We start from the raw sequence: 24,485 nt of genomic DNA, 5'->3' as shown, positions 1-24,485 counted from the left end.
TACAAGAGTCAGTGAGGACTGGCCAGGCAAATGGTATAAACCAAAGACTAAGAATTAGTTATTATAGGGACTGGCATATGTGGGTGTCATACAGCCAGAGAGAAAGAGGCAGGAAGTGCTTTCTAAACAAAGAGGAAATGCTCAGTGTCCAGATAATCTAGCAAACCTAGAGGGAAGAGGATATGAATTTTGAACCAAGAAGCTTGGGATAAGATTCTAAGAACCGTTCACATAAAACATGAACTCTGGTAAGACACCACGCTGTGCCAGGGTTCTGGGGGATGCAGAGATGACCCTGTTTCTGCCATAAAGAAGAATACAGTGTCCCTGGAGGGTGAAGGTGCCTATAGACTCCCGGTTCCTAAGACAGAGGTTAGATTCCCCTCAAAATGTTGGTGGTCTGTATGGCCTCATGGCTGGGCAGGTTACTCCTGTTATAAACCTTCATGAAAATACATAGTCTACTACTGAAACAAATCATGAGGAACCAAGCATTAAATGCAAGTATTTAAAAAATGTAATGAACATCACATGCTTTTAAAAACAAGGTCATCTTACTTGGGTGTTTCGGTTCAACAGCAACCCTCACAATAGGGGTGGCTTCAAAGTTGAGTGGTATAAATGGCGGGCAAGATGGCAAGGTACACAGTGTTGCCGATTTCAGCACAAAGTCTTGAAGGCCTCCTATTCCTGCAGGGAGGAAAAGATCCATGGAGTCAATAAAAGATGATAAATTCTGAATTTATGTTAGAAAAATAACAACATCAACCCAGTATATATGTCACAGAGAAAAAACACTAAACAAATTGGGCTAAAACACACCTACTTTGACCACAGAAATGATCATGTCCAGAAACATATGTCTGAAAATACTAATTACTTTTTAAATTGTAACTCTTAGTTTTTAAAATACATTAATTTGATGACGATGAGTCTCTCCTGAAATAATCTCTTTTGCCAAATCTACTTGCTTGTGGGTAAAGGGAATTTAGAGACTTTTAGAGGAGAATATCAGTTATTCCCCCACCTCCCTCTCTTGCCCACTCTCCACTTCAGGCTCCCGGCTGATAGTTGCATAAGGCTCTAAAGCACACATATTTGTCTTTGAGCAGATAGGAGCAGAGAGAATGCCCCAAAAAAGTGAGATGAAGGGGTCATATTGAACCTCACATCCAGAGTAAGAGCAGACAACATTTTCGAACAAATTAAGAAACACAAGGGCGATTTTTGTGCTTTGGGGTTAAAGAATTAAGAATTGAAGAGGGCGTGGAAGGGGAGGCTACCTGTTTTAGGGGAAGGTGACATAGGAGAAATGGGCAGGGATATTTAATCGGCAGTCTGCTTTTGCATCTCGAGCTTAGCAACAACTATGAAGAGGTAACAAAGAAAACAACTTTGCTGCCTTCAGCTGACAAATGGATGTACAGGTACAGGGTGCCGGGGTGCCACACCATCGACCATTCAGCCTGGTGGAGGGGAACTGAAGCAGAGGCTTCTGACACACAAGCTTGGAAGGTGGTTTAGAGGTTTCTTTGAGTCTGACCATACAGTGTGAAAAGTCCCCTCCCACAGCCCCTTCCGAATGCCTCCAGAATTCACCATCCCACTACATTAAGGGATCGCTCCAACTGTAAGAACACCTTCCTTACATTAGGCTGAAACGTGTTTCCCCCATCTCTACACATTGTTCTTAGTTCAGTTCTCCAAAGGTCCACAGAAAATGTGCTTCTTCTCCTTTTACCAACTACCCTTTGGATTTCAAAGGCATCTGTCAGATCCTTTTAATCCTTTCCTGCCTCACACTAAACCTCATTAGCTCCTTTAACTGTTTAGCTCATGACATGACTTCTAGCCCTTTCGTGTGCAGGGGATCCTCTTCAGACTAAAGTTTCCAAGGAGCTAAATTCATTCCCAGTGCCTCTGGTTTATTTATTTGGTCAAGGTCTAAACTTATTGCTGTCCTTCTTAGCCCAGCACACAGAGAGACCTATACCTGGCCACAGCTTCTTGATAATGTCCTCCATGTACCATGATGTAACACATCTGGGTCTGCCCAAGTTTCCACCAAGTCTACTAGAAATAACAACATCTCCCATGAGGCTAGGGGTTTAGGAAAACCCCACAGTAAATATTCTCTTTCAAACCTCATCCATCCTGCTTCTGACCTCTGATTAGCATGCATTTCCTTCCTGCACACACAGCACATGGTTTCATGAAAAGATAAATGCTGGTCTCTCCTCTGTATCACCAGGTTTGCAGGCTGCAGAAGATCAGTATATTTTGAACACTGTCTCTTTAAACTTCTGGTTTACATTTTGCTGTTCAAATCACCAAATCTATCCTTGCTACTTAGATATGCCCAGATTTGTGAACAGATTAAAAACATGAAAAAACAGAAACAAAAAAAGTCAATACCACAGTATTCCTAGTCAAGATTAAGACTTTATGGAAAAAGTTATGCTCCAAAGATAGTAAAAAAGTCACTATCTGTAATATGCCACTATCTTAACTAATTTTTAAATATAATTTAAAAATCTAAGAAAGGAACCATTAGTTATTTGGCTGAATCACAATAAAATGATTTAAAAATCACTTTGAGAATTTCTTGATGTACTATCAGATAATTATTAAGTGTACAACTTGATATTTATACAAAACACACTTTAAAACAAACTTTCTGTTTTAAAAATAATGCCATCAGGTACAATTTTGAAAAAAAAAAAAATGAAACAAAACAAAACAAATCGCCATATACCCATAACCACACCATTTGAATACTGTCACTATATTCATTCGATGTATTTCCTTTTTTATTCCCTCCTCTACTGGCACACATAATTTACACTGTTATAATCTCCATATAATTTTGTGTCATTTTTTTTTCTATTTAAATCACATGATTTTCACTTCAGTTGTTTAAATCACAATTATATCAATCAAGGAGGTATAATTCCTTCACATAAAGTTCACGTGCTAAAGCATTTTTCAACTGGGATTGGAGCTGCAGAATGTGTTTCCTTCAGGGAATCATTTTAGAAGTTTTGGGATGGGAAAAGTGATAGGTCAGAAAAAAAATACGCAAAATTAGCATGGCATGAATTTGTTTCAAGGATGAAAGAGGGTGCAAAGCTTTTTCCATGTATGTTTTAAAAAAAGGCATATGACTTAAATAAAAGATAGAGAAAAAACAGGCTGATGAATATGGAGCAAAAGGAATTTACTAAACACCAAGAATTCTAGCTTGTTTTTATACAAACGCCAGTAACTTTTGTCTGACTGAAGATAAACAATCCAAGTCCTCTCTGGTCCCAATTCTTCTCTATATAACAAGGAGTATTAGACATTTTGAGTGAGTGAACTCTAGCTTACAGGCTGGGGTGACACTTGAGTAAATACTGAGTTCTTCCACTGGGTACACAGGCCCTCACCAGGATGTGTACCATACCCTTCAAACTTTTCTTAATCAAAAATCAGCATTTTGCAAACACTGCCAGACCAAAATTTTTTCCAGGTTCTCTCTAATGTTTCCTTTTACAAAGTATTCCATTTTTAGTTTTTTTTTTGAGAAACTGCCATACTGTTGTCCACAGTAGCTGTACCAATTTACATTCACACCAACAGTGTAGAAGGATTCCCTTTTCTCCACATCTTCACCAACATTTGTTATTTGTGTTCTTTTTGATGATGGCCATTCTGATGGGTGTGGGGTAATATCTCATTGTGGTTTTGATTTGCATTTCCCTAATGATTAGGGATGTTGAGCATCTTTTCATGTGCCTGTTGGCCATTGGCATTTCCCCTTTGGAAAAATATCTATTCAGATATTCTGTCCATTTTTAAATCAGGTTGTTTTGTTTTTTTTGATGTTGAGTTGTATTAGCTGTTTATATATGTTGGATATTAACCCCTTATGGTCATATCATTCGCATCACTTGCATATGTGACTGATATGACCCAGCAATTGCACTCTTGGGTATATATCCGAAAAAAATAAAAACACTAATTTGAAAAGATACATAAACCCCAATGTTCGATGTGGTGTGTATATATATATATATATATATATATATATATATATATATAATAGAATACTACTAAGCCGTAAAAAAGAATGAAATTTTGCCATCTGCAGCAACATGGATGGACTTGGAGGGCATCATGCTAACTGAAATAAGTCAGACAGAGAAAGACAAATACTGCATGATATCACTTATTTGTGGAATCTCAAAAATACAACAAACTGGTGAATATAACAAAAAAGAAGCAGACTCCCAGATATGGAGAACAAACTAGTGGTTACCAGTGGGGAGGGGGAAGGGCAATACAGACATGGGGGAGTGAAAGGTACAAAACTATTGAGTGTAAGATAGGCTCAAGGATTTATTGTACAACAGGGGGAATATAACCAATATTTTATAATAACTGTAAATGGAAAGTAACTTTTAAAAATTATATACAAATTAAAAAAACTTTTTTGAAGTACTCCAGAAACAAGCAATGTTAAGGAGCACATCTTTTATGATATGAGACTGAAAATATTGCGTGGGCCCTGAGAGATGGATTGGTCTTCTGTCGACAACTTTTTTTCTTTAACGACCCCCTGCTGCACCAGCTGAGTCAACCTAGGATGCGGGCACACTGGCAGCAGTAAGATGGTGAACTCATTACTGAGCTCTAACACTGCTTGCTGGGAAGGAGCCTGTCAGCTGTCTGGAGAGAGAACAGCATTACTATCTTCAGGAAAGTTTCGATTTGTAAACTGCTCTTTCATTGCTGGTACAAAAATAATACTGGAATGAAAAAAACTTTGTGGGAAAACGTGTTACTGCTCTAGCTAGAATATGGTCTCCTAATTGCCAAAGTTGTATTTCAAGACAACTTTAACATTACTACACCCAGAACCATCAACCTGTTCCTCTTACACTGTTTAATAAGACTGAGTTAATAGATTCCTTTAAATCTTCATAGTAAATGCAAGTTATGTATCATGGATGTCTACAGAGCCTCAGGCCTATGAGAGCGATAAACACTACTTTAGAAGAGATATGAGGATTCAGACAACTATTAAAACAAAACAAAACCTTTTTTTTTTTTTTAAAGTACAGGTTCCCAGAGTAGTTGGTGAGAACCTAGAAAAACCTTTGGTTTCAGAAGACTACCTTCTGCTCTAGGTCCTTCTGTCTTTGAATACCAAAGAAGCCCATATCCTCTGACTCTTAATTTTACGCCCTTATTCTGCACCTTCCTGGAAACTCAGATTCTGCTCTCCTTGAGTCAACTACATAGGATATCAGGGGATCCATGCACTTTATAACTCTTGTCATGGAGGGAGCAGGCAGGTAGGTACAATAAATATAAAATGGGCTTTTTCCAAGCCTGCCTGCCGAGCATCTCCAACGCAGACCAGTATTGCTGAAGTTTTCAGAGGACTGGTCCAGTCTGTCCATGATGCTAAACAAGTTCCTTAAATCAACTGCCCTTTACCTTTTTGGTGTTATAGGAGGCCCCGGGGAAAACTCTTGCAACAATGACATCACCATGTCAGGATTTTTTTCCTTCGTAGGGACAGATGGAGCTCATAACCAGCTAACAGTTACATCAAGATCTGGGGTCCTTTTCTCAGAAGAGAGACTACAGTAAATGGAAAATGTTAACACCTTAAGAATCAAAACCTTTTTTTTTTAAAAGAGCCGTCTAGACTTGCTATCTTCGTCTATATTCCAGAACAGGTGGAAACGTGGCCCTCAGGGTCCAGAACCACGTAAGGGAGCTATAATTAGGTGTCACTGTGGAGTCTCAATTTATGCATCAAGACCACTTCCATTTATGCCAGACCACCATTCCTGTGAAACAGATGACTCAGTTGAGCTGTCTGTCACCAAGGGAATTAACACAGTTGGAAGGGTCTAGGATTAAAATAGTGGAAGAAATTTCACCTTGGACCTGGAGGCAATGCAGAGTACCTGAATGGTGCCTAATATTCACTCCGAGTGAATAAAAGGGCAGTTACTTCTGACTGTCTCTTGGTGTGTTATACCATGATAAAGGATCTACTAATGCTAGCCCAGGAGAAAGGATGAAGCACATTAATTAATTAAAATATTTGAAAACAATGTTTTCTATTAGAACAGAAACAGATGTGAAGGACTGTGGGGAAGGGAATACCAGGCCAGGGACACAGCATATACAAAGTGCTGGAGTGTTGTGGGAACCCAAAGTAGTTCAGAATACCTTATGCATAGAATACACCAAGGGGCTGGCAAAACAGGAGGGTGAAGGAAAACAGAGAGATTATCAAGGGACGTGGATATCAAGCTAAGCTTAGACTTTACTCTGAAGGGTGTGGATATGGAAACAAGTAGATGAATTAGAGAGAAATGAGGTAAGCTATCAGTCTTGGTGGTTACGTAGGAGCTGGAAAGAAGGGACAGGAAGAAACGAGGATAAAATCCAGATTTCTAACTTGGTAAACTAAGCATTTCTCTACCCTTCTTTTAGGTTCATAAGTTTTTCCTATTGTTTTTATTAGTTCTTCATGTAATAAACATTTTAACTCTTATCATATTTTTTTTCTCCAGACTATAGTTTCCCTTTTGATTTAGCTTCTATTTTTTTCTCTTTAGTACCTTTTTGAGCTTTTTCTATTTGGTGTCTAAACTTCAGAGCTTACAAACTTCAGTGCTCTCAAAGAACTGATATTTATTCAACTTTCTGTTAGTTTTCCAAGAATTTAGTTTTAGGGGCAGGGGCACAACTAGGCACTTTCATAAAGTTTCTTCAATGAACAAGTGAACCTGAGAACAGTTCCTGCCCTCAGAGCTTAAAATCTGGAGGGGGACAAAGGCAGATAAACAGGCAATTACAATATAATGTGATAAATGTCATAATAGGAAAAGCACAAGGTTTATGTGGAGAGAGAAACTGAGAGGTTAGACTTCCTAGCAAAGTTGACATGTAGGAGTATCTGAGATAACTCTGCAGATGCTGTGGGAGGAGAGTGTAGAGGGGGGGAAATGGCACCACTGGAGGCCCAAGTGAGAACCCAAAGTTATTATCTACAGCTGCAGTGTGGAGCAGAAGGCAGGACTGAAAAGACATTTTCATCCCATTCATTTCCACTTCTCTGAGATCTTGCAACTGCCATCAACTTTTTTTCCTTAGTCAACATGCATTCTTGTGATGTTTGATTTGGAATCAGAAGGACTTGAATTTAATTAAAGCTCTAACCTTATGTCAGCTACCTAATCTCTCCCTAGTTTTAGTTTCCATATATATATCATGTGGTACTTTCATAGGGTTACTGTGAGCCTTAAGTAAGATAATCAAATAAAGAGTTACAGTCGCTGGCACAGAGTGAGCACTCAATAAATGGAGGTGGTGGCAGTGGTGTTTATAATTGGTTGTAGTAGTAACAGTAGTTGTCAGTAATAGTTTTGTTAATCAAAAAGTATTTTTTTGTGTATGGTATGAAGTGCATATTTAATTTTTATACATACTATTAACTAGTTAACTGTAAAGAAGGTTATAATAACTTCTCTATAAGGTACAAATTCATAATCATATCCATTTATAAGCTTTGAATCCTGTCCCACTGACCTAAATTTATATTTTGTATAGTAACACATGGTTTTAAGTGATGCTCCTTCAAAGATGTGATTCCAATTCAAATGATTTCAGTAAAATGGAAGAAGTGTACAATGTTTTAGCACATAAGAAGAATAAAATGCCTAGTATAGTTTAAAATAATGCTGGAAATTTGTTTTAAGATTTAAAAAGAAAAAAAAAAAGAGATATGGCTTTACACAACCAGGAAATGGTAACCAGATTTCTTCTACCTTTAAACTCGAAATATTTCCAAATAAAAACAGGAAGCAGAGTCACTTCTGGATGAAATGGCAACTTCATCACAAGTACACAAAAGATCCTAGTTGAAATGATCAATGGAAGAAAACTAAGGAAAAACTGAATGAATAGTGAAACTAGACAGGGCACTTCAAACTTTGAGCTATTTCTGTTAACTGTAGATCAAATTAAAGAAAAATAGCAAGTGTCAGGTTATAACTCCATTCTTGAGAAATTAACACAACTTAAGAAAAATGATTACATACATAGTGTACTAGTGGTGGTCTATTTGATAACAGACCAATGGAAATGAAGAGTCTAGAAACATGTATGTGCGAAGGTAGAAAACCTAATGAAATGGAAAAAATAATACAATTGCATCTCTATCATACACCATCTAGAAAAATAAATTTTACATGGAATTGAAAGCACAAGTCATAAGATGACATCATACGACTGAAGACTGATAATGTCTTACTATATTATAAAATCTACAAAACAAAAATGCCATAAACAAAGTGAAAAGTTATAAAATAGATGTTTTCAATGTTTAAACAAGACAAAGGATTAGTAAGCATAATATATAAAGAACTAGTACAAATCAGTGAAAGAGACATGCAACCAACAGGAATATAGGCAAAGAATATAGTTTCAAGAAAAGACACTAAAAGAAAAGGAAGCTCTAAACATTCAAAAAACATACAAAAAAAACCCTTAATCGCGTTAATAATAAGGTAAATGTAAATTAAAACAATGAGATACTATTTCACACCAATACAACTGGTATAAGTCTGAAAAGAAACCACGTTTGGCAAGTATGTGCAGAAATTATAGGTCTTATGAACTGGAAATGGGAACAAAAACTGTTACAATTATGCGGGAGAACGATTCTGTGATGTTGAGCCAAATACAGACTGTGCAACTCACCAGTTTGATTTCTACTCGTACATCTCAGATCAGTGTGAGTAGCAGGCACAATAGTGTTACCAGTAACATACCACAAACAGTGGTACAACTCTAGTGGTACAAATCTAGGTGGTTTGGTAATTACTGGGAACATTTCTGGTTGGGGTCGACTACAGGCATTAGTGGGCAGAACCAAGGACCAGTGCCTTGGAATGTGTGCAAATGTCCCACACAAAGAATTTTCCCAAACCACACAGCTTTTGAGTATTCTGCTGGACAAACCTATTAATAATGATCCGAGTTTAGATTTAACTCCATTTTAAAAGTGAAGTATTTTTTGCCCAATTTAACACACGTTGAATTTTCAGGAATTTTGTTCTGAAAATGAGCTACTCACCATTTTACCAACAGCCACTCATGGCACCCCAGTCATCAGTACCATACATCTGCATCAAATTGCATCTGTAGCTGTCACATTCATGGTGACTACAAGTATGTATCTAACTTGATTATGCCATCTAGTATAGTCAAATTGGAACATTTACACACTGCAGGGTACTTCATTTTATTGAAAAAAAAATTCTTTAACCAGAAGGTAAGAAAACAGCCTTTTTGTTTCTCCTGCGCCTTGAATGCTTGCATTGTTTGAATTATCACACAGCAATAAACCCTGGGATTATGCTGTAAACGCATTATATTTGAATTAATCAATTTAGGCCCTAAAAACGGAAACTGTGCTCTCACCTCTGGGCTGCCAGACTTGGATTTCCCTGGTGCCTGGTGTCCGCAGAGGGAGTCTTGGATTCCTATCCGATAGGGAGCTGGAATGTTTCTTGAGGTTAATCAAGATCCTGAGAGTGAGGCGTCTGATAGCCTCACACTGAAGGCCCTGTTCAATCTTAGTTCCACGGAAAGACCCTAATCTCCGGGTCCACTCACAGGCCACCCTGGCATTAGATGTGAGAATGCATCACCTGATGCCACCCCTGTGTCCTTTACCATTTGTAATGATCACTTTTCCAATGGTAAATATTTTCCTCAAAGTCAAATCAGGAATTATGGAATTTAGAGGGTCCTATTGAACCTTACATTCTAATATATTGTGATTTCTTTGCGAGTAGGGCTCAAAACATTGGGTGAAGGAATACTTCACACAATTCCTGTGCTTTTTAGATTTATGTCAATAAATTTCTACTGACACTTATGTTTACAGGTCTGTGCTGAGCACCTTGGAGGAGACAGAGATGAAGAAGACCAAGATCCTGCAACTTTCTCTCATTTTAGTATTATAAGTGCTCCTAAAGCACTTTTAAAACTCAGTCACATTATTGCTGATAATTTATTCCAATCCCTGAACCTTGGAGCTTGAGATTTTTGTGACCATCGCCATGTGTCTGCATCTTGATGTGGCACAGTTACTATGGCATGGCACAGACACAACTTACTTGTACTAAACCCTACCAGAGAAATGTAATTCCTAAGGGGAAAAAATAACAATGATAGAATGTTAACGAAATTTTAAGCAAATATAGGTTATTTGAATTCAAGCCAATACTATTTCCAGTGCATGCATTACTTCCCTGTGAGAGGCAGCTTTCAAAGCAGTTCTGTTATTGTGGACCAATCACTTCACAGACCAATGAAGTAAGAATAAGTACTACAGGTTGAATTTTTTAATGTTAATATTACTACTGTAAAACTACAGTAATCAAAACAGTAGGGTACTGGCACAAAAACAGAAATATAGATCAATGGAACAGGATAGAAAGCCCAGAGGTAAACCCACACACCTATGGTCACCTAACCTATGACAAAGGAGGCAAGCATATACAATGCAGAAAAGACAGTCTTTTCAATAAGTGGTGCTGGGAAAACTGGACAGCTACATGTAAAAGAATGAAATCAGAAGACTCCCTAACACCATACACAAAAATAAACTCAAAACGGATTAAAGATCTAAATATTAGGCTGGACACTATAATACTCTTAGAGGAAAACACAGGCAGAACACTCTGACAAAAATTGCAGCAAGATCTTTTTTGATCCACCTCCTAGAGTAATGAAAATAAAAACAAAAATAAACAAATGGGATCTAATTAAACATAAAGGCTTTTGCACAGCAAAGGAAACCATAAATAAAACAAAAAGACAACCCCAGAGTGGGAGAAAAGTATTTGCAAATGAAGCAACCAAAAAAGAATTAATCTCCAAAATAGACAAACAGCTCATGCAGCTCAATATAAAAAAAACACAAATAACCCAATCAAAAAATGGGGAGAAGATCTAAACAGACATTTCTCCTAAGAAGATATACAGATGGCCCAAAAAGCACATGAAAAGATGCTCAACATCACTAATTATTAGACAAATGCAAATCAAAACTACAATGAGATATCACCTCACACCAGTCACAATGGCCATCATCAAAAAATCTACAAACAATTAATGCTGGAGAGGGTTTGGAGAAAAGAGAACCCTCCTACACTGTTGGTGGGAATGTAAACTGGTAGAGCCACTATGGAGAACAGTATGGAGGTTCCTTAAAAAATTAAAAATAGAACTACCATATGACCCAGCAATCCTACTCCTGGGCATATACCTGGTGAAAACCGTAATTCAAAAAAGATACATGCACACCAATGTTCATTGCAGCAATATTTACAATAGCCAGGGCATGGAAGCAACCTAACTGTCCATCAACAGAGGAACAGATAAAGAAGATGTGGTACATATATACACTAGAACAGGGGTCCCCAACCCCCGGGCCGCAGACCGGTACCAGGCCGTGGCCTGTTAGGAACCGGGCCACACAGCAGGAGGTAAGCAGCGGGCGAGCAAGCAAAGCTTCATCTGCCGCTCCCCATAGCTCCCTACTGCTCGCATTACTGCCTGAACCATCCCACCCCCCATCCCCCTCCGGCCTGTGGAAAAATTGTCTTCCACGAAACCGGTCCCTGGTGCCAAAAAGGTTGGGGACCGCTGCACTAGAATATTAGCCATAAAAAAATAACAAAATAATGCCATTTGCAGCAACATGGATGGACCAAGAGATTAAGTCAGACACAGAAAGACAAATATCACATGATATCGCTTATATGTGAAATCTAAAAAAAAAAGGGTACCAATGAACTTATTTACAAAACAGAAGTAGAGTCACGGATGTAGAAAACAAACTTATGGTTACCAGGGGATAAAGGGAGGAAGGGCTAAATTGGGAGATTGGGGTTGACATCTACACACTACTATATATAAAATAGATAACTAATAAGAACCTGCTGTGCAGCACAAGGAACTCTACTCAACACCCTGTAATGGCCTACATGGGAGAAGAATCTTAAAAAAAAAAAAAGAGTGGATGTATGTATATGTATAACTGATTCACTTTGCTGTACACCTGAAACTAACACAACATTGTAAATCAACTATACGCCAATAAAAGTTTTTTTAAAAATCGTGAAAATATATAAAAACTGGGTATGGTTTGGTGCAAAGAATATATACTTCTGTAGAAAGTCAACTCTAAATGAATCTGTGCTGGAACTATATACTCAATATAACCCATAAGGGAAAAGAATCTGAAAAAGAATATACACACACACACATATATATGGCTGAATCACTTTGCTGTACACCTGAAACTAACACATTGTAAATCTACTGTACTTCAATAAAAAATATTTTTTAAAAAATGAAAAAAAATGTTAATGAGGTTTTACATTATAGTAGTAATGGGTTTTAATTTTATAATATTATGAAAGCTCATCTGGTTAGTACTGGTATTGTAAAGCAATCAAACCTCTTTATAAAGGACAAAGGGATCTATGCTAAAGAGTTGGATTAATGTAGACTCAGTAAAAAAAATAAGTGAAAATAATTAAAGATGGGGCCTCAGATTTATACATCCATTCTCATTTGCTACCCTCTTGTAAAATGACAGATCAGTAAATTTCTACGAGGTAGCAGTTCTCATTACTATCTAAGAACACTCTAAATGCCTATCAGTATAGGACTGGTTAACTAAATATGCTATACGTGTCAAAAAAAAAACCATACAGCCACTAATAAATTGAATTTTGAAGACTACTGAGCCACAGATAAAGCAGAATATAAAATTCTACATAGATAAGATTTATAGATAAAATGAAGAGAAATATAAAAATGAAAATTATAATAGTGGTGAGATTAAAAGTGATCATCTTTAAATAAAAAATATTTTGATTTTTACTATGAAAAGTTATTAGACACAAGCTACAAGAACTAAAAATTACACAAATTACATGGGTATTTAAGTTTTTTAAAGAGCTGCCATTAACAGAATCAAATGGATATAAACTATATAAACTGATATATGGCAAACGTGACACTGTAGTATAGTGGGGATTTGCTAATGATTTTAAGTCAATGGCGTATTCACACTGGCAGAAACAATCAATCTGACTTCCATCTCACACCACGTACAAAAACCAATTCAGATGGATTACAGGTCTAAATCTCATAAGTTAAAAAAAAAAAATCTTCTTCATGACTTTGGAGTAAGCAGATTTCTTAAACAGGACACAAAAAGCACTAATCTTAAAAAACTGATAAATATTAGACTATATTAAAATTAAGAACTACTGTTCATCAAAAGACACCACTAGAGAACAGAAAGGTAACTCACAGAGTAGGAGAAATCTGCAGTAAGTATATCCAACCAGGGACTTTTATGCAGAATATATAAAGAATGCCTACAAATCAATACAAAAAAGGCAGAGAATCTTAAAAAAAAAAAGTAGACAAAGACTTAATGATAATTCATACATGAGTAAAAGTCAATAGTTAATAAATAAGTCAAAAGGAGTTTAACTTCACTAGTCATCAGGGAAACCAACTACTATTCCATACACACCAGAATGGCTCAAACAAGAACAAAAACAAGTGTTGGTAAAGATACGTAGCAACTGGAACTTTCAGGTCCTCCTGGTAGAAGCATAAATCGGTACACTCACTAAGTCTGAACATAAACCTGCCCTATAACACAGCAACTTCTCTTCCAAGAGACATGTGTACAGATGTTCAGCAAAAGACACGTACAAGAATATTCAAAGCAACAATATTCATAATGGCCAAATATTGGAAATAAACTAAATGTCCACCAACACAAGAACGGATAAATCGTGGTAGTCACACAATACAGCAATGAGAATGAACAAATCACAACCATGTGCAGTGACATGGATGAATCTCACAACCAGAATGATGAATGAAAGAAGCCCGACACAAGAGCACATTCTCTATGATTCCATTTGTACAAAGCTTAAAAACAGGTAAAATTAATCTATGATGTTAGAAGCCAGGAGAGTTGGTACTCTTAGTGGTGGAGGGTGCAGGTGGCAGTAACTGGAAAGGCAGTTGGCTTCTGGCATGTGGGTAGTGTTCTGTTTCCGGATTCGGATGCTAGTAACACATGCATAATGTTCAGTTTATGAAAATCTATCAACCTGTGGTTTAAGATTTGCATATTTTTCTATACGACTATTATGCATCAATAAAAGTTACTTAAAAGTGTTATTTGGCTCAAATTACATGGGTATTTAAAGCGCTTCTGAGTCTCTTAGAGATGCCATTAGCTGCAACTATTAAAGATAAACCATTTCAGAGCCTTTAAAAAAGAACTGGCAGCAAAAGAGTGAGCGCATGGTTTGTCTCCTGTATCTTTTCCCTCCACATCATCCAAGGAAGAGTGAAAGGTGTCTTTCACCTCAGTGTCCTTACACGGATTCTTCTGAACATGTCTGTCCTTGAGCAAATCACTTCTCTATTCAAGTAAGTGCAGCCGGCCTCCTCCCGGCGGCACAGTTCTGTCTATTCTCTGGTTCCTGATGCTTTCCAGTTGATCCATTCAGAAGATGGTCCTTTTAAATACCCACTGGAAGATACTATAAATGGTTTAGAAAACTATTCTTTGGGTTTTGGTCTGTTTCATTTTGGGGGAAAACAAAACAATCCCCAGCAAACATCACACAATTCTCTAAGGCTGCCTTTATTTATGTATAAAAAACGTCCAACACATTACCCAAGATTTTCCAAGTGTCTCCTTCCATTCTTACCAGCTACCGCTGCTGAAATCTAACCACCATTAAAGAAAAATAATCTCAGCTCACATCATGGGAAATGTTTCTTTGGCTCTAAGAAAAACAGAGAATAAGTGCTGTGAAAAAGTAGGTCAGCAAAATAATACGAAAGTTGTTTACAGCTGATTATTTCCATAACACTGTCCATGGTGGCCTTGTGTACATGGGTCTCTTCAGCAAACACCCCAGAAACACTCCGAGGCAAGATTATCATTTCTAAGTGATAGGAGACCCACAAAAAGGGTATGTCAGGCGACCCTCCTTTACTCTACCAAGGCACTTGGGTATGTTTCCTCAAACAGCCACAGGTGTCCTTCTGATTTATTAACAAGCTCTGTCCCTAGTGAAACCTGTTGCAAACTAAAGAATTCACCGTAACAAAACGCAGAAATGCTAATACAGCATCTGTAAAGAAGCTTTCATAAGACAAACTAATGTGAACAATTGACTCAAGACTTCCCAGTCTGTGCCTACTAAGTAGAGTTAGATGGGCAATAACAAAATCCCACTGGCTCCCTGTCCCCACCAGTTCATACAGGGCCTTCATCTTCCTGTCCATCATCTTCTCGAGGAATCCCAGGGGCTGTTCCTCATGGGCTCATGAGCTCACACTTGCCACAGGTACTTAGGCACTGGTGTTCTCATGGTGCAAAAGCTCTGCAGGGGTCTCTGATGTAGGGGGAACGCTTCTTCTGTATGCTATACCCTGTTAGAGCATAGATAATGCTTGCGACCCAACGTCTTACAGAGGCCAACTCTTACCTTCCAAAGGTCTCAGTCATGGGAGCAACAGGGCTGGGCCAAAAGGCAGATCCAGTGACAGGTATCATGCCATTCCTCCCCGTGGAGACTAAGGCTTGGCTACTGGATTACCCTGTCATGTCTGGTTTCTTGTTCCTTTGGAGAAGTCTCCTTCCAGGAGGTACCTCAATCATCTTCAAGGGCCCTTTCTACCAATATCTGGATATGCTCCCCAGAAGGTAAGCAGTCCACGCTCAAGCTGATCCTTGGTACTTAACTATTTGAGTTATTATTCAACATTAAGAAAATGGCTCATGGTATTTGGCTCAGGAGCAGAAGAGAGCAGCAACACTACTGAGCACCCTCAGGCAGTGGGAAAAGCCTTCAGGGAGATACGGAAGCAGCCAGCTTTCCAGTACCATATCAGGTTGGTAAATGCCTCATCTGGAAAACAAAATCATCTCTAGAATAGTCTATGTTTTAGTAAACATCAAGGGATTTCTTTCAAACTTTGCACACAACTTTCATAGCTTGCTTGTAAAATAGCATTGTCGCTGATTTAATGACAGAAACATAAAATGTATACTTCAGCAAGTCCTTAGAACTCCTCCCTTTCACAGGTGAAGAATCTGAGGGGTACAGTGGGGAAAGACTGATCCCAGATCCCAGTCGCTGGCAGTTCTGGAAAGAGCCCAGTTTTCCTGACTCCCAGGAGGAGGGTTTTTTCCTTTATGCCATGCTTCCTCAATGTGTTCCAGATAAGATGAATTACATTTTTCCAGGACCAATAAATAGTTATAATATTTCTGCTCCTTTCCAAAATCATTGAAATCTCATTCACATGCCTTTCGTCCAGTGAAGGAAAAGTAAAAATGCCAAATCTGTTAAAGAAGAAGAAGAGGGGAGGAAGAACTGGTGGGGACAAGGAGGGAGTGAGTCACCCTATTTATCCCCTGTAGAGCTGCTGAGCACACAGGAACAGAGTGCACCAGGGTGGAGAAGATGAGGCAATAATTCCTGAAGACTCCAGTGCCTATGCCCAGGATCATCCTTATGGCGGGGCAAAAGGGCTGGGCAAGTAAACACCTGGTGCCCTGTCTACAAATATCTCCAAATAGGGAAAACTGGTTTATAATGAACATCAGCTGAAACCTTCAAGGGACAAATGGGAGGAAAGTGCCTTGCCAATGTAAACACACTCAGATAAGGAAATGGGGAGAGAGCACTAGCTGTATTTTATCCCAGCTCCTACCCCTTCACTGGCAACACTTAGAATCTCAGGTGTTCATGAACACCATTTAGCTGTGCTGTCTTCTTTTCTCTGATCTCTTATCTCCTCCCCATTCCCACTCCTGCTATGGCTTTACTACCTCTCCACTCCGAGAGTCACCAGAATGTCTGGCACCTAGTAGGCCCTAAATAGATATTTGCTGAATGAATGAATGAACCTCATGTGTGTTAAATGTCAATTAAAATGAAGCAATAGCTGTGATTAGACTGGCAAAAAACCCAGAGCCACTACAACATAAATATAATACAATGATTGTCATCATAGCACTGTCTGAAACAGGAAAACCACCATACAGAAAACTAATTATTCATTAGGAAGGAATTGGTTTAAAATACTTGTGGTACATTCATAAAATTTATTTAGCCATGAAAAAGAATATAGTAAATTAGAATGTGATAACACTTGAAGATACAGTACTGATAAAACATTCTAAGATATATTATGATAAAAAAGCAAAGTAGAGTAAAACAACATTAATAATGAGATTCTTTCCCTCCCCTTTTAACATAAGAAGATATACTTGGAATATGTTGGTATACTTGGTAAGAAGATATACATGGTATATGGGTAAACCTGACTAATTGTCAAGAACAACAGCTAGATTTTTAAGTTGGCCCTTCCCAAAGAATATGGAATGGATAAAATGATATCCCAAGTTCCTTTAAGCTCTAAATATCTAGGGTCTTATGACTTATTATGAGCAAGTTTCCCTTCCATACAAATATGGCACACTCTATGAAAACTCAATATACGACTTTGTCCTGAATTTGACTGTGATAAAATGATCCCCAGATGACAAATAAGACTTGAGTTAATTTGTATTTTTGCATTTTGCATACAAGTCCAGGAAAACAATTTTTAAAGCCTCTGAATATCACTTAAGAAACAGTTTCATTGTGATTATACTTGAAGATGGAAAGGAAAAAATAAAACAGTTACTTGATACATATCAGATTTATTATCCTCAGTGACAACACAGAAAATCACAATTAATCATACAAAAGAGCTGCAGAAGTGGAAGACCCCTGACAGCCTGTTTGCTTAAAACAACCTGCTGCAACGTGAAATCTCCTTCATAATATCCCTAAGAGAAGATGGTCACAGCAGTCCACTTCCCTGATGGAGGAGCATGAATTCAAATTTATGTATGTGTGTGTATGAATTCACTTATCATTATGAACATCTACTGCATGACAAGTCCTCTGGCAGGCACATGAATATGGCACTGCCTCTACCCATGGCACTGCCTCTACCCAGCAGGCTCTTCTTGGCTTTCTTGTGTTGTATTCAAATCACATTCCCTGTTATAACACCACTGCCTCTAGCTGTACTCTCTGGAAAAACACGAGCCTTTTAATACTTTTGAAAGCTAGTTATCACACCTTCCGCACCACTGCTGTTTTCATAAAACCCCCTAAAAACTTCTATTCCCTCTATGCTCCGTATATAAATTTAACAGAGGAAAGTACAACATTTAGGTCAAAAAATCAGTTGCCCACACAGGTATATTTTTAGGCAGTCATTTCAGTTTCACAAAGGTTTTCAGTCTGTGGTTGACAATAGGTTTGCTGCAAACTAACAGTCTGAGGTAGCTGCTAATTCAATCTTAGGTTTCCTTCATGAAGCCTGGGAACCAGCAGAAGGTTCCAACAATAGTCACCTATATTTGAAGTATTATTCTGTTAGGAAGGGCAAGGACAAAACTGAGTCCACCTAGAAATGGCAGAAGAGGATGGCAAGCTGCCTGTAAACCATATTTTACAGTCATGAAGCATAAGGAGCCAAAATGTGGTTTGAAGTCAGGTTTAATTACCAGAGCAGTCAGCTTGCAAAGGCACCGGCAGACAAACACATGGGAGGAAAAAACTGGGCATCCAACCTTCTATCAAGGCTGGAGCCTCTCCGGCCTGGGGCATTTGTAAAGGGCATGGGATGGAAAGACAATGATGAGATCTGCAGGTAAAAAGGATCTCCCAGCAGGAAAGAGGACTTGGTGGTGACAGCCCACTTATGACCCAGGTTTGGGGGGGAGATGGCAAAACTAAGCGAGGACTTGTCCAGGGAATTTTACTATAGAAGCCCCTTTGCTATATATTAAGTATTAAAATTATCAATTTCTCAAACGTGGGGAGGAAGAAAAGCTGCTAGTCATATTTTATAATAATTTTGCCCTTAATATAAACTCTGTTTTCTTTAGTAACTCAAATAAAGCGTTACATATGCCAAGGTATATCTGCCTAATTCTTCAAGCACATGGGATAAAAATAGATTGGTCAGTGAAGTCTGTTTTCTTAGCAGGCAGCTCTCTCACTTGCTTCTTTGGTAAGTTCACCTCATTATTTTTTTTGGGGGGAGAATACTTGCTCCTTAGGATGTGGTGTCACACCACCACTGAGGGCACGTTCCCTTATTAGTCATCACTGGTCACTGGCCCTTTTGTCCCTGCTCTACTGATCATGTAACACTACTACTCCACTGACTGCAGCAGAAGCCAGCTGAGGAGAATAGGGTTGGTGATAAACTGCACCCACCCTCCCTAAATCTGATGGAAGGAGCTGGAAGAAATGTAATAACAGAGGTTCTAAGGATGGTCTAGCACTGCATTTTTAGCCGTTTTGAATATTATCACTGGGTTTACAATAGGTCCTTGTGTTCTCTGTTTGTGAATAGGGTCAGCTGGCAGCTGGTTAAATTTCTTAGGGAGTTACTGAAGCCAACATTAAAACAAAACCAAGCACAGGATTCCCTAAAAAGTGCAAAGCACCGGGAAGTGTGCCCAGAAGAACAATGTCAGGTTATCTTATGAGTCCAAGAGCAGAATACTCGAGCAGTACATATTATTAATGAAGGGCTCACCTTTCCAGGGTGGCTAGTGTCAGTCATGCTTTCCTCCCCAGGGTTTTTGGTTTCTACCCTATAGGGCTGTGGCACTCTAGGACCTCAGAGGTGAGGAGAGATGTGAAACAGGCTAGAAGAGGGGCTAAGAAAAGCGACCCAATCTTACAACTGTCATTATAATTGGTGGTAAATCATTATTTTTATTCTAAATATCTTGTCTTTGATATTGTTAGGGAAGTCATCATTATAAATATCTATCTTGGAAAGCACTGACTGCTGTATTACTATGCAAAAGATCTGCAGTTGAGATATCCAGGATTCTCAACAGTAAATACTCCTGGTACCCACAGGAAACAGCAGAAGCCGAAAGAAAATTCAAATCATGACTATAACATACATTCACAGCAACCTCTGAAGAGTGATTTAGGAGCATTCAGAAGAGTTCTTCTGGCAATGGAGAAGACAAAACCCTGCAATCAGGATGACTTGTGAAGCGCTGAGCCCAGCTTCCTGGTGCAGGTGGGGGTGACTGACTGCAGTGCTCTTCTCCCTGAGAAGGAACCCAGTCCTCCTCCTGCACCACAGGTCACGCTTTACTTCAAATCAGGGCCCAGCTACACTCTCCCAGCAGGACCAACCACAAAAATAAACGACACCCAGGCTGTAAAATGGGAGGCACAGCAAACTGCCCAAGAGAGCACAGACACTTTGCAGTGCTCTTTCATGCCCTACTGAACAGTCTCTCCAGCATTTCATCTCCTACCTGGTATGTGGGGAATTTTTTCCCACATCTGGAAGAAAATGGAAGCCAAGTAGACTGTAAGGAAGAAGTTGAAAGTTCCTAACTCCCAAATTCCTCAGAGACTGACAGATAAGGGATTACTGGATGAAATGGGGTAAAACAATCTACTCTACGGCCAAAATAAGTATAATCATAAAAACAAAGAAATGTAAAGTCTTCTCATCTGAGGACTTTGGGACAAGAACAACTTAAAGAAGGGGGTGAATAAAAGTCCACTGTTCAGCTAAAAAATTAGGAGACCTTCGCTTCCCCAGACTGTGTTATTAACATGAAGCAAATGTGTCAGCGAAGGAAAAGGAAAAGACATCTGTCTTTAAACTCCCCGCCACAATGAGCTCTCAGAGACAAAGCCAGTTTGAGTTCTGTTGACCATACAAATGAACTCACTATATATATATATATATATATATAAAACCCCTCTTCCAGAAGACATGTAGTTCTTAGTAATGCTGTGTGTGTGTATGTGTGTGTGTGTACACACACACACCCTTCCCCACCACCCTCCAAGTTAGGACATTAGGTCACCTATTTTCAAAAATAAAAGATTAAAATTACATCTCTACCCGACACAGTAAGCCAAGATAAAAATCCACATGGATTTAAAAGTGACAAATGTATGCATTTTGTTTGTGTAAGCAATACATACTAAACAAAAATGGAGTGTTTATCAGGGAAAAGGACAAGACTATTAACTTTTCTCTATATGCCATTGTTTTGCTTAATTCATTATATTGTTTATCTCCCTAAATAAAAAGAGAGAAAAATGAATTAAATTATATAACTTAACTTTTAAAGATGGTTGAGTTTAACAATCAGTTAGCAAAATTCCTGAAAAGTTAACAATTGGCTCTTGTAAGCTGACCATTTCCCTTTTCTGTGTCCTGTAGGGCCTACTGTAGATTTTCCACACCTAAGCTTTCTAGAAATAACTTTTCGGAGCTTCCAGTTTATATGAGTTCCTGTAGAAACAGTCTATAACCTTCATGGTACCAAGGCTGACTCTGCTCTTACTTGCATGCCCACCCTGTACCCCCTGCAACTGACATCTCATGATGATGTGCAACTAATTCCAGTAACGCAGGAGCTTGCTAGGTAGTCTTTTGAGCACCTCCCCCTCCCTCCACCCCCCACCTCACTGGAACCTCAGCCTGTAGTGATTTTAGCTAATTTCTAGAGCTATGTTGTTTATCATTTCCTTGAACTCTGAATAGAGATCACCATACCACTTGGATGCTCTGTTTTACCTTCTTACGTAAGCTATTTTTGATCTGTTTTTAAGAGTGATTTCAAAAATGTTCTCTATTATACATCACCTTACAAAGGAAGTTAGCAAGGGGATGATGACAAGCACCAGGGCTAACTGTAGTGCTTTTCTACAGAGGACGCACTTGTCAATGAGCTAAGGAGCAAACACTGTGACATATATTTGGAGTTCAAGTTTCATTTTTTTTTTCCCAATAGTGAAGAAAAAATATTGTGAAATGGGTATCACTTCCACTAAGGCTGTTTGGTTAAGATAAAATGCAAATGTTTTAAATCAAGGGGTTACCTGTATCCTATAGTTAGTTGCAAATTTAATTTCTACTTTGCTCCAAAGGTGATTTAAGAGATTGTATTTTAATATCTAACTGGTGAGAATTATTTTGAGTAACTTTTTATTACTAATTTCAAGTTTTAGTTTATTTTATAGTATAACAGCCAGAGCAGTTTATATTTGAGGGACTTTATTAAGATTTTACTTGTGACCTAGAATCTGATTTTAAAATCTGACTTTTACATAGAGTACAGTGTTTTATGTATACCTAGTGAATCCAGCATACATTCTAATGGGGGAACTAAATAAGCCCAGAAGGTTAGAGAAGTCATGAATCACATTTTTCTCCCTCTCAAAGTTCTGGAGACAGAAAAAGAAGCTTGATGTTGACTCCATTTTCTCTGTTTAGTGGGTATTCTGCTTTAAACTACCTGGATTTTCTGGACTATTTTCCTTATTCTTGAAATATTTCTAAGAGTCTTTCTCTCCCGCCCTGCCCACCCCCCACCCCCATCCGTAACTACACCCATTACTCAGGGTTTCCTTTCACCATGAGGGCCCAAGTCCACAGAAAATTTTCTCCCGTTCTTTCTTTCTAGTGTAGACGCATACGCACACACACACACATTCGTATACACATCTATACTGAATTCTCTGTGTTTATTTTCCATGTTTCCAATCTTTTCACTCAGAATTTTAATCTTTTTCCTTTTTAGTTCTATTAGAATTTCTTTAGCTTTCTTTTCACTCACTGATTCAGGTTTCTTCAGTACTGAATCTGTTCCTCACCACTTTGTTTTAAAATCCTACAACCATGTTTTTAATTTCCAGTAATTTTTCCTCCTCTCAGATCATTTATTTTTCGTGACTATCAACTCTGGTTTTATCAATGCAACACCCTCCTAATCTTACTTTGGATAATTTATTTTTCTAAGTTTTCTCCAGGTCAGACAGTCCTATTTACTCTTGTCGCTCAAACTGGTCTTTTTCTTTTGAAATGCCGTATCTTTCTGTATGTCCGTTGGTGTCTTCTATGTTCACTCGAAGAGAGGAAGTGTCCATGTTAGTTTTCTGAGTGATAAACTGTGACAGATAGTACACAGGTTTTCTGTTCTCATCTTGAGTCTTCACAAAATGAGGAGGGAGGAGTTTAGAGTTATTGAAAATTTCTTTGCCATCTTGGTGATGCAATTATCTCTATGGTATAAGAAAGGGCCAGCAAGTAGAATCAGAGAAGAGGGTTTAACTTTTGTCTCAAATAATATCTTTCTCATGTCCTGAGTAATATAAGCAATAATACTGATTTAATAGGGGCGTATGGGTGTGTGTGTGTTTGTGCACAGGCATGCAAAAATTATCTTTAATGTCTGTGGAACATTTAAAAAGTGGATACTAGGTCACAAGTAAAATCTCAATAAAGTCCCCAAAATATATGCTGCACAGCTATTATTTGATTCTCTGATTCACCTAGACTTTTTCCATCCTATTTTGCATGCCTACTGTGATTTTTAAAAAAGAAAAAAAAGGATTATCTGTCATAAAAATTATTTAAAACGTATTTCCACCTCTTTAGGTACTTAAGGAAAACTGACAGTTTTCTTTGCCCCCTCTTTTCTCCTTGGCTGCATCCACAGCTTTCCCTAAGCATATGACTTATTATCCACATCTCTGTAAATTATATATATTCATTGTAAAAATGGAGAACAACAGAAGAGCTGCTAATTTCTAAGATTACTCCAAGCAGTAAAGTTTTCTTTTATAGAAAAGAAAGTTTAAAATTTCATCATTCAAATGTAGCCTATCTAAAACACCTGGAAATGATTTCAAAGTCACTAGTCTAATAGGTATTACTTCCAACCTTACCATTACTGGCCTTTGAAATATAGAAGCTAAAAGCAGACTGACAGATCAAATACTATAGATAAAAGCATTCTGAAAAGCATACAGTGCTATAAAAACATATGGTAGTAGTATTAAAAATAGATTTGGACATGAAATCCCAAACTCATTCATTTCAATGATTCCCTTAAATCTTGACAAAGGCAGAAAATAGTGAGACTTTAATCCAGATCCAGTTCTGCATCTTACTGGGATCATTTCAGTCCAGTCAATTTTAATCAAATTACACTCCATCCATACATGATTAGAAACAAACTGAGAGGTTTTGGTCGAGTGCCACAGTTTTTCTCACAAAGCCATCATGCTCACTTTATTGGAGGACATTTGGAAATTACGTGATCAAATTTGAAAGTAACTTTTCAAGAGTTGCGTGCGGTCTTTCTGACAAGGAATAGCTTTATACTTGTGGCAGAGTTAAAATCTCTGGCTGTAACTAATTAGCTGGTGATAAAATAATCACAATGACAATGGACATGGAATACAAACTATAAAGAATCTTAGACTCTAACACATGCATGT

The 24,485-nt window shown here is 38.1% G+C and overlaps 1 protein-coding gene across 4 annotated transcripts in view; it reads right to left on the bottom strand.

Moving 5' to 3' along the window:
- EFL1 (elongation factor like GTPase 1) overlaps positions 1-24,485 on the bottom strand; it is a 138,768-nt gene that overhangs the window by 41,330 nt on the left and 72,953 nt on the right. For all 4 annotated transcript variants that reach the window (XR_014243483.1, XM_082388484.1, XM_082388486.1 and 1 more), the window contains one exon: positions 559-690. Coding sequence is in view for 3 of the 4 variants with exons in the window: in XM_082388484.1 (XP_082244610.1) it covers positions 559-690 (132 nt within the window). In the remaining variant the exon portion in view is untranslated. The remainder of the gene's footprint in view (positions 1-558; positions 691-24,485) is intronic.

Source organism: Balaenoptera borealis, assembly GCF_965194805.1.
Source record: "Balaenoptera borealis genome assembly, chromosome: 3".
Lineage (NCBI taxonomy): Eukaryota > Metazoa > Chordata > Mammalia > Artiodactyla > Balaenopteridae > Balaenoptera > Balaenoptera borealis.
Note: the sequence above shows the minus strand (reverse complement) of the source record. Positions and strands in the feature narration are given on the sequence as shown.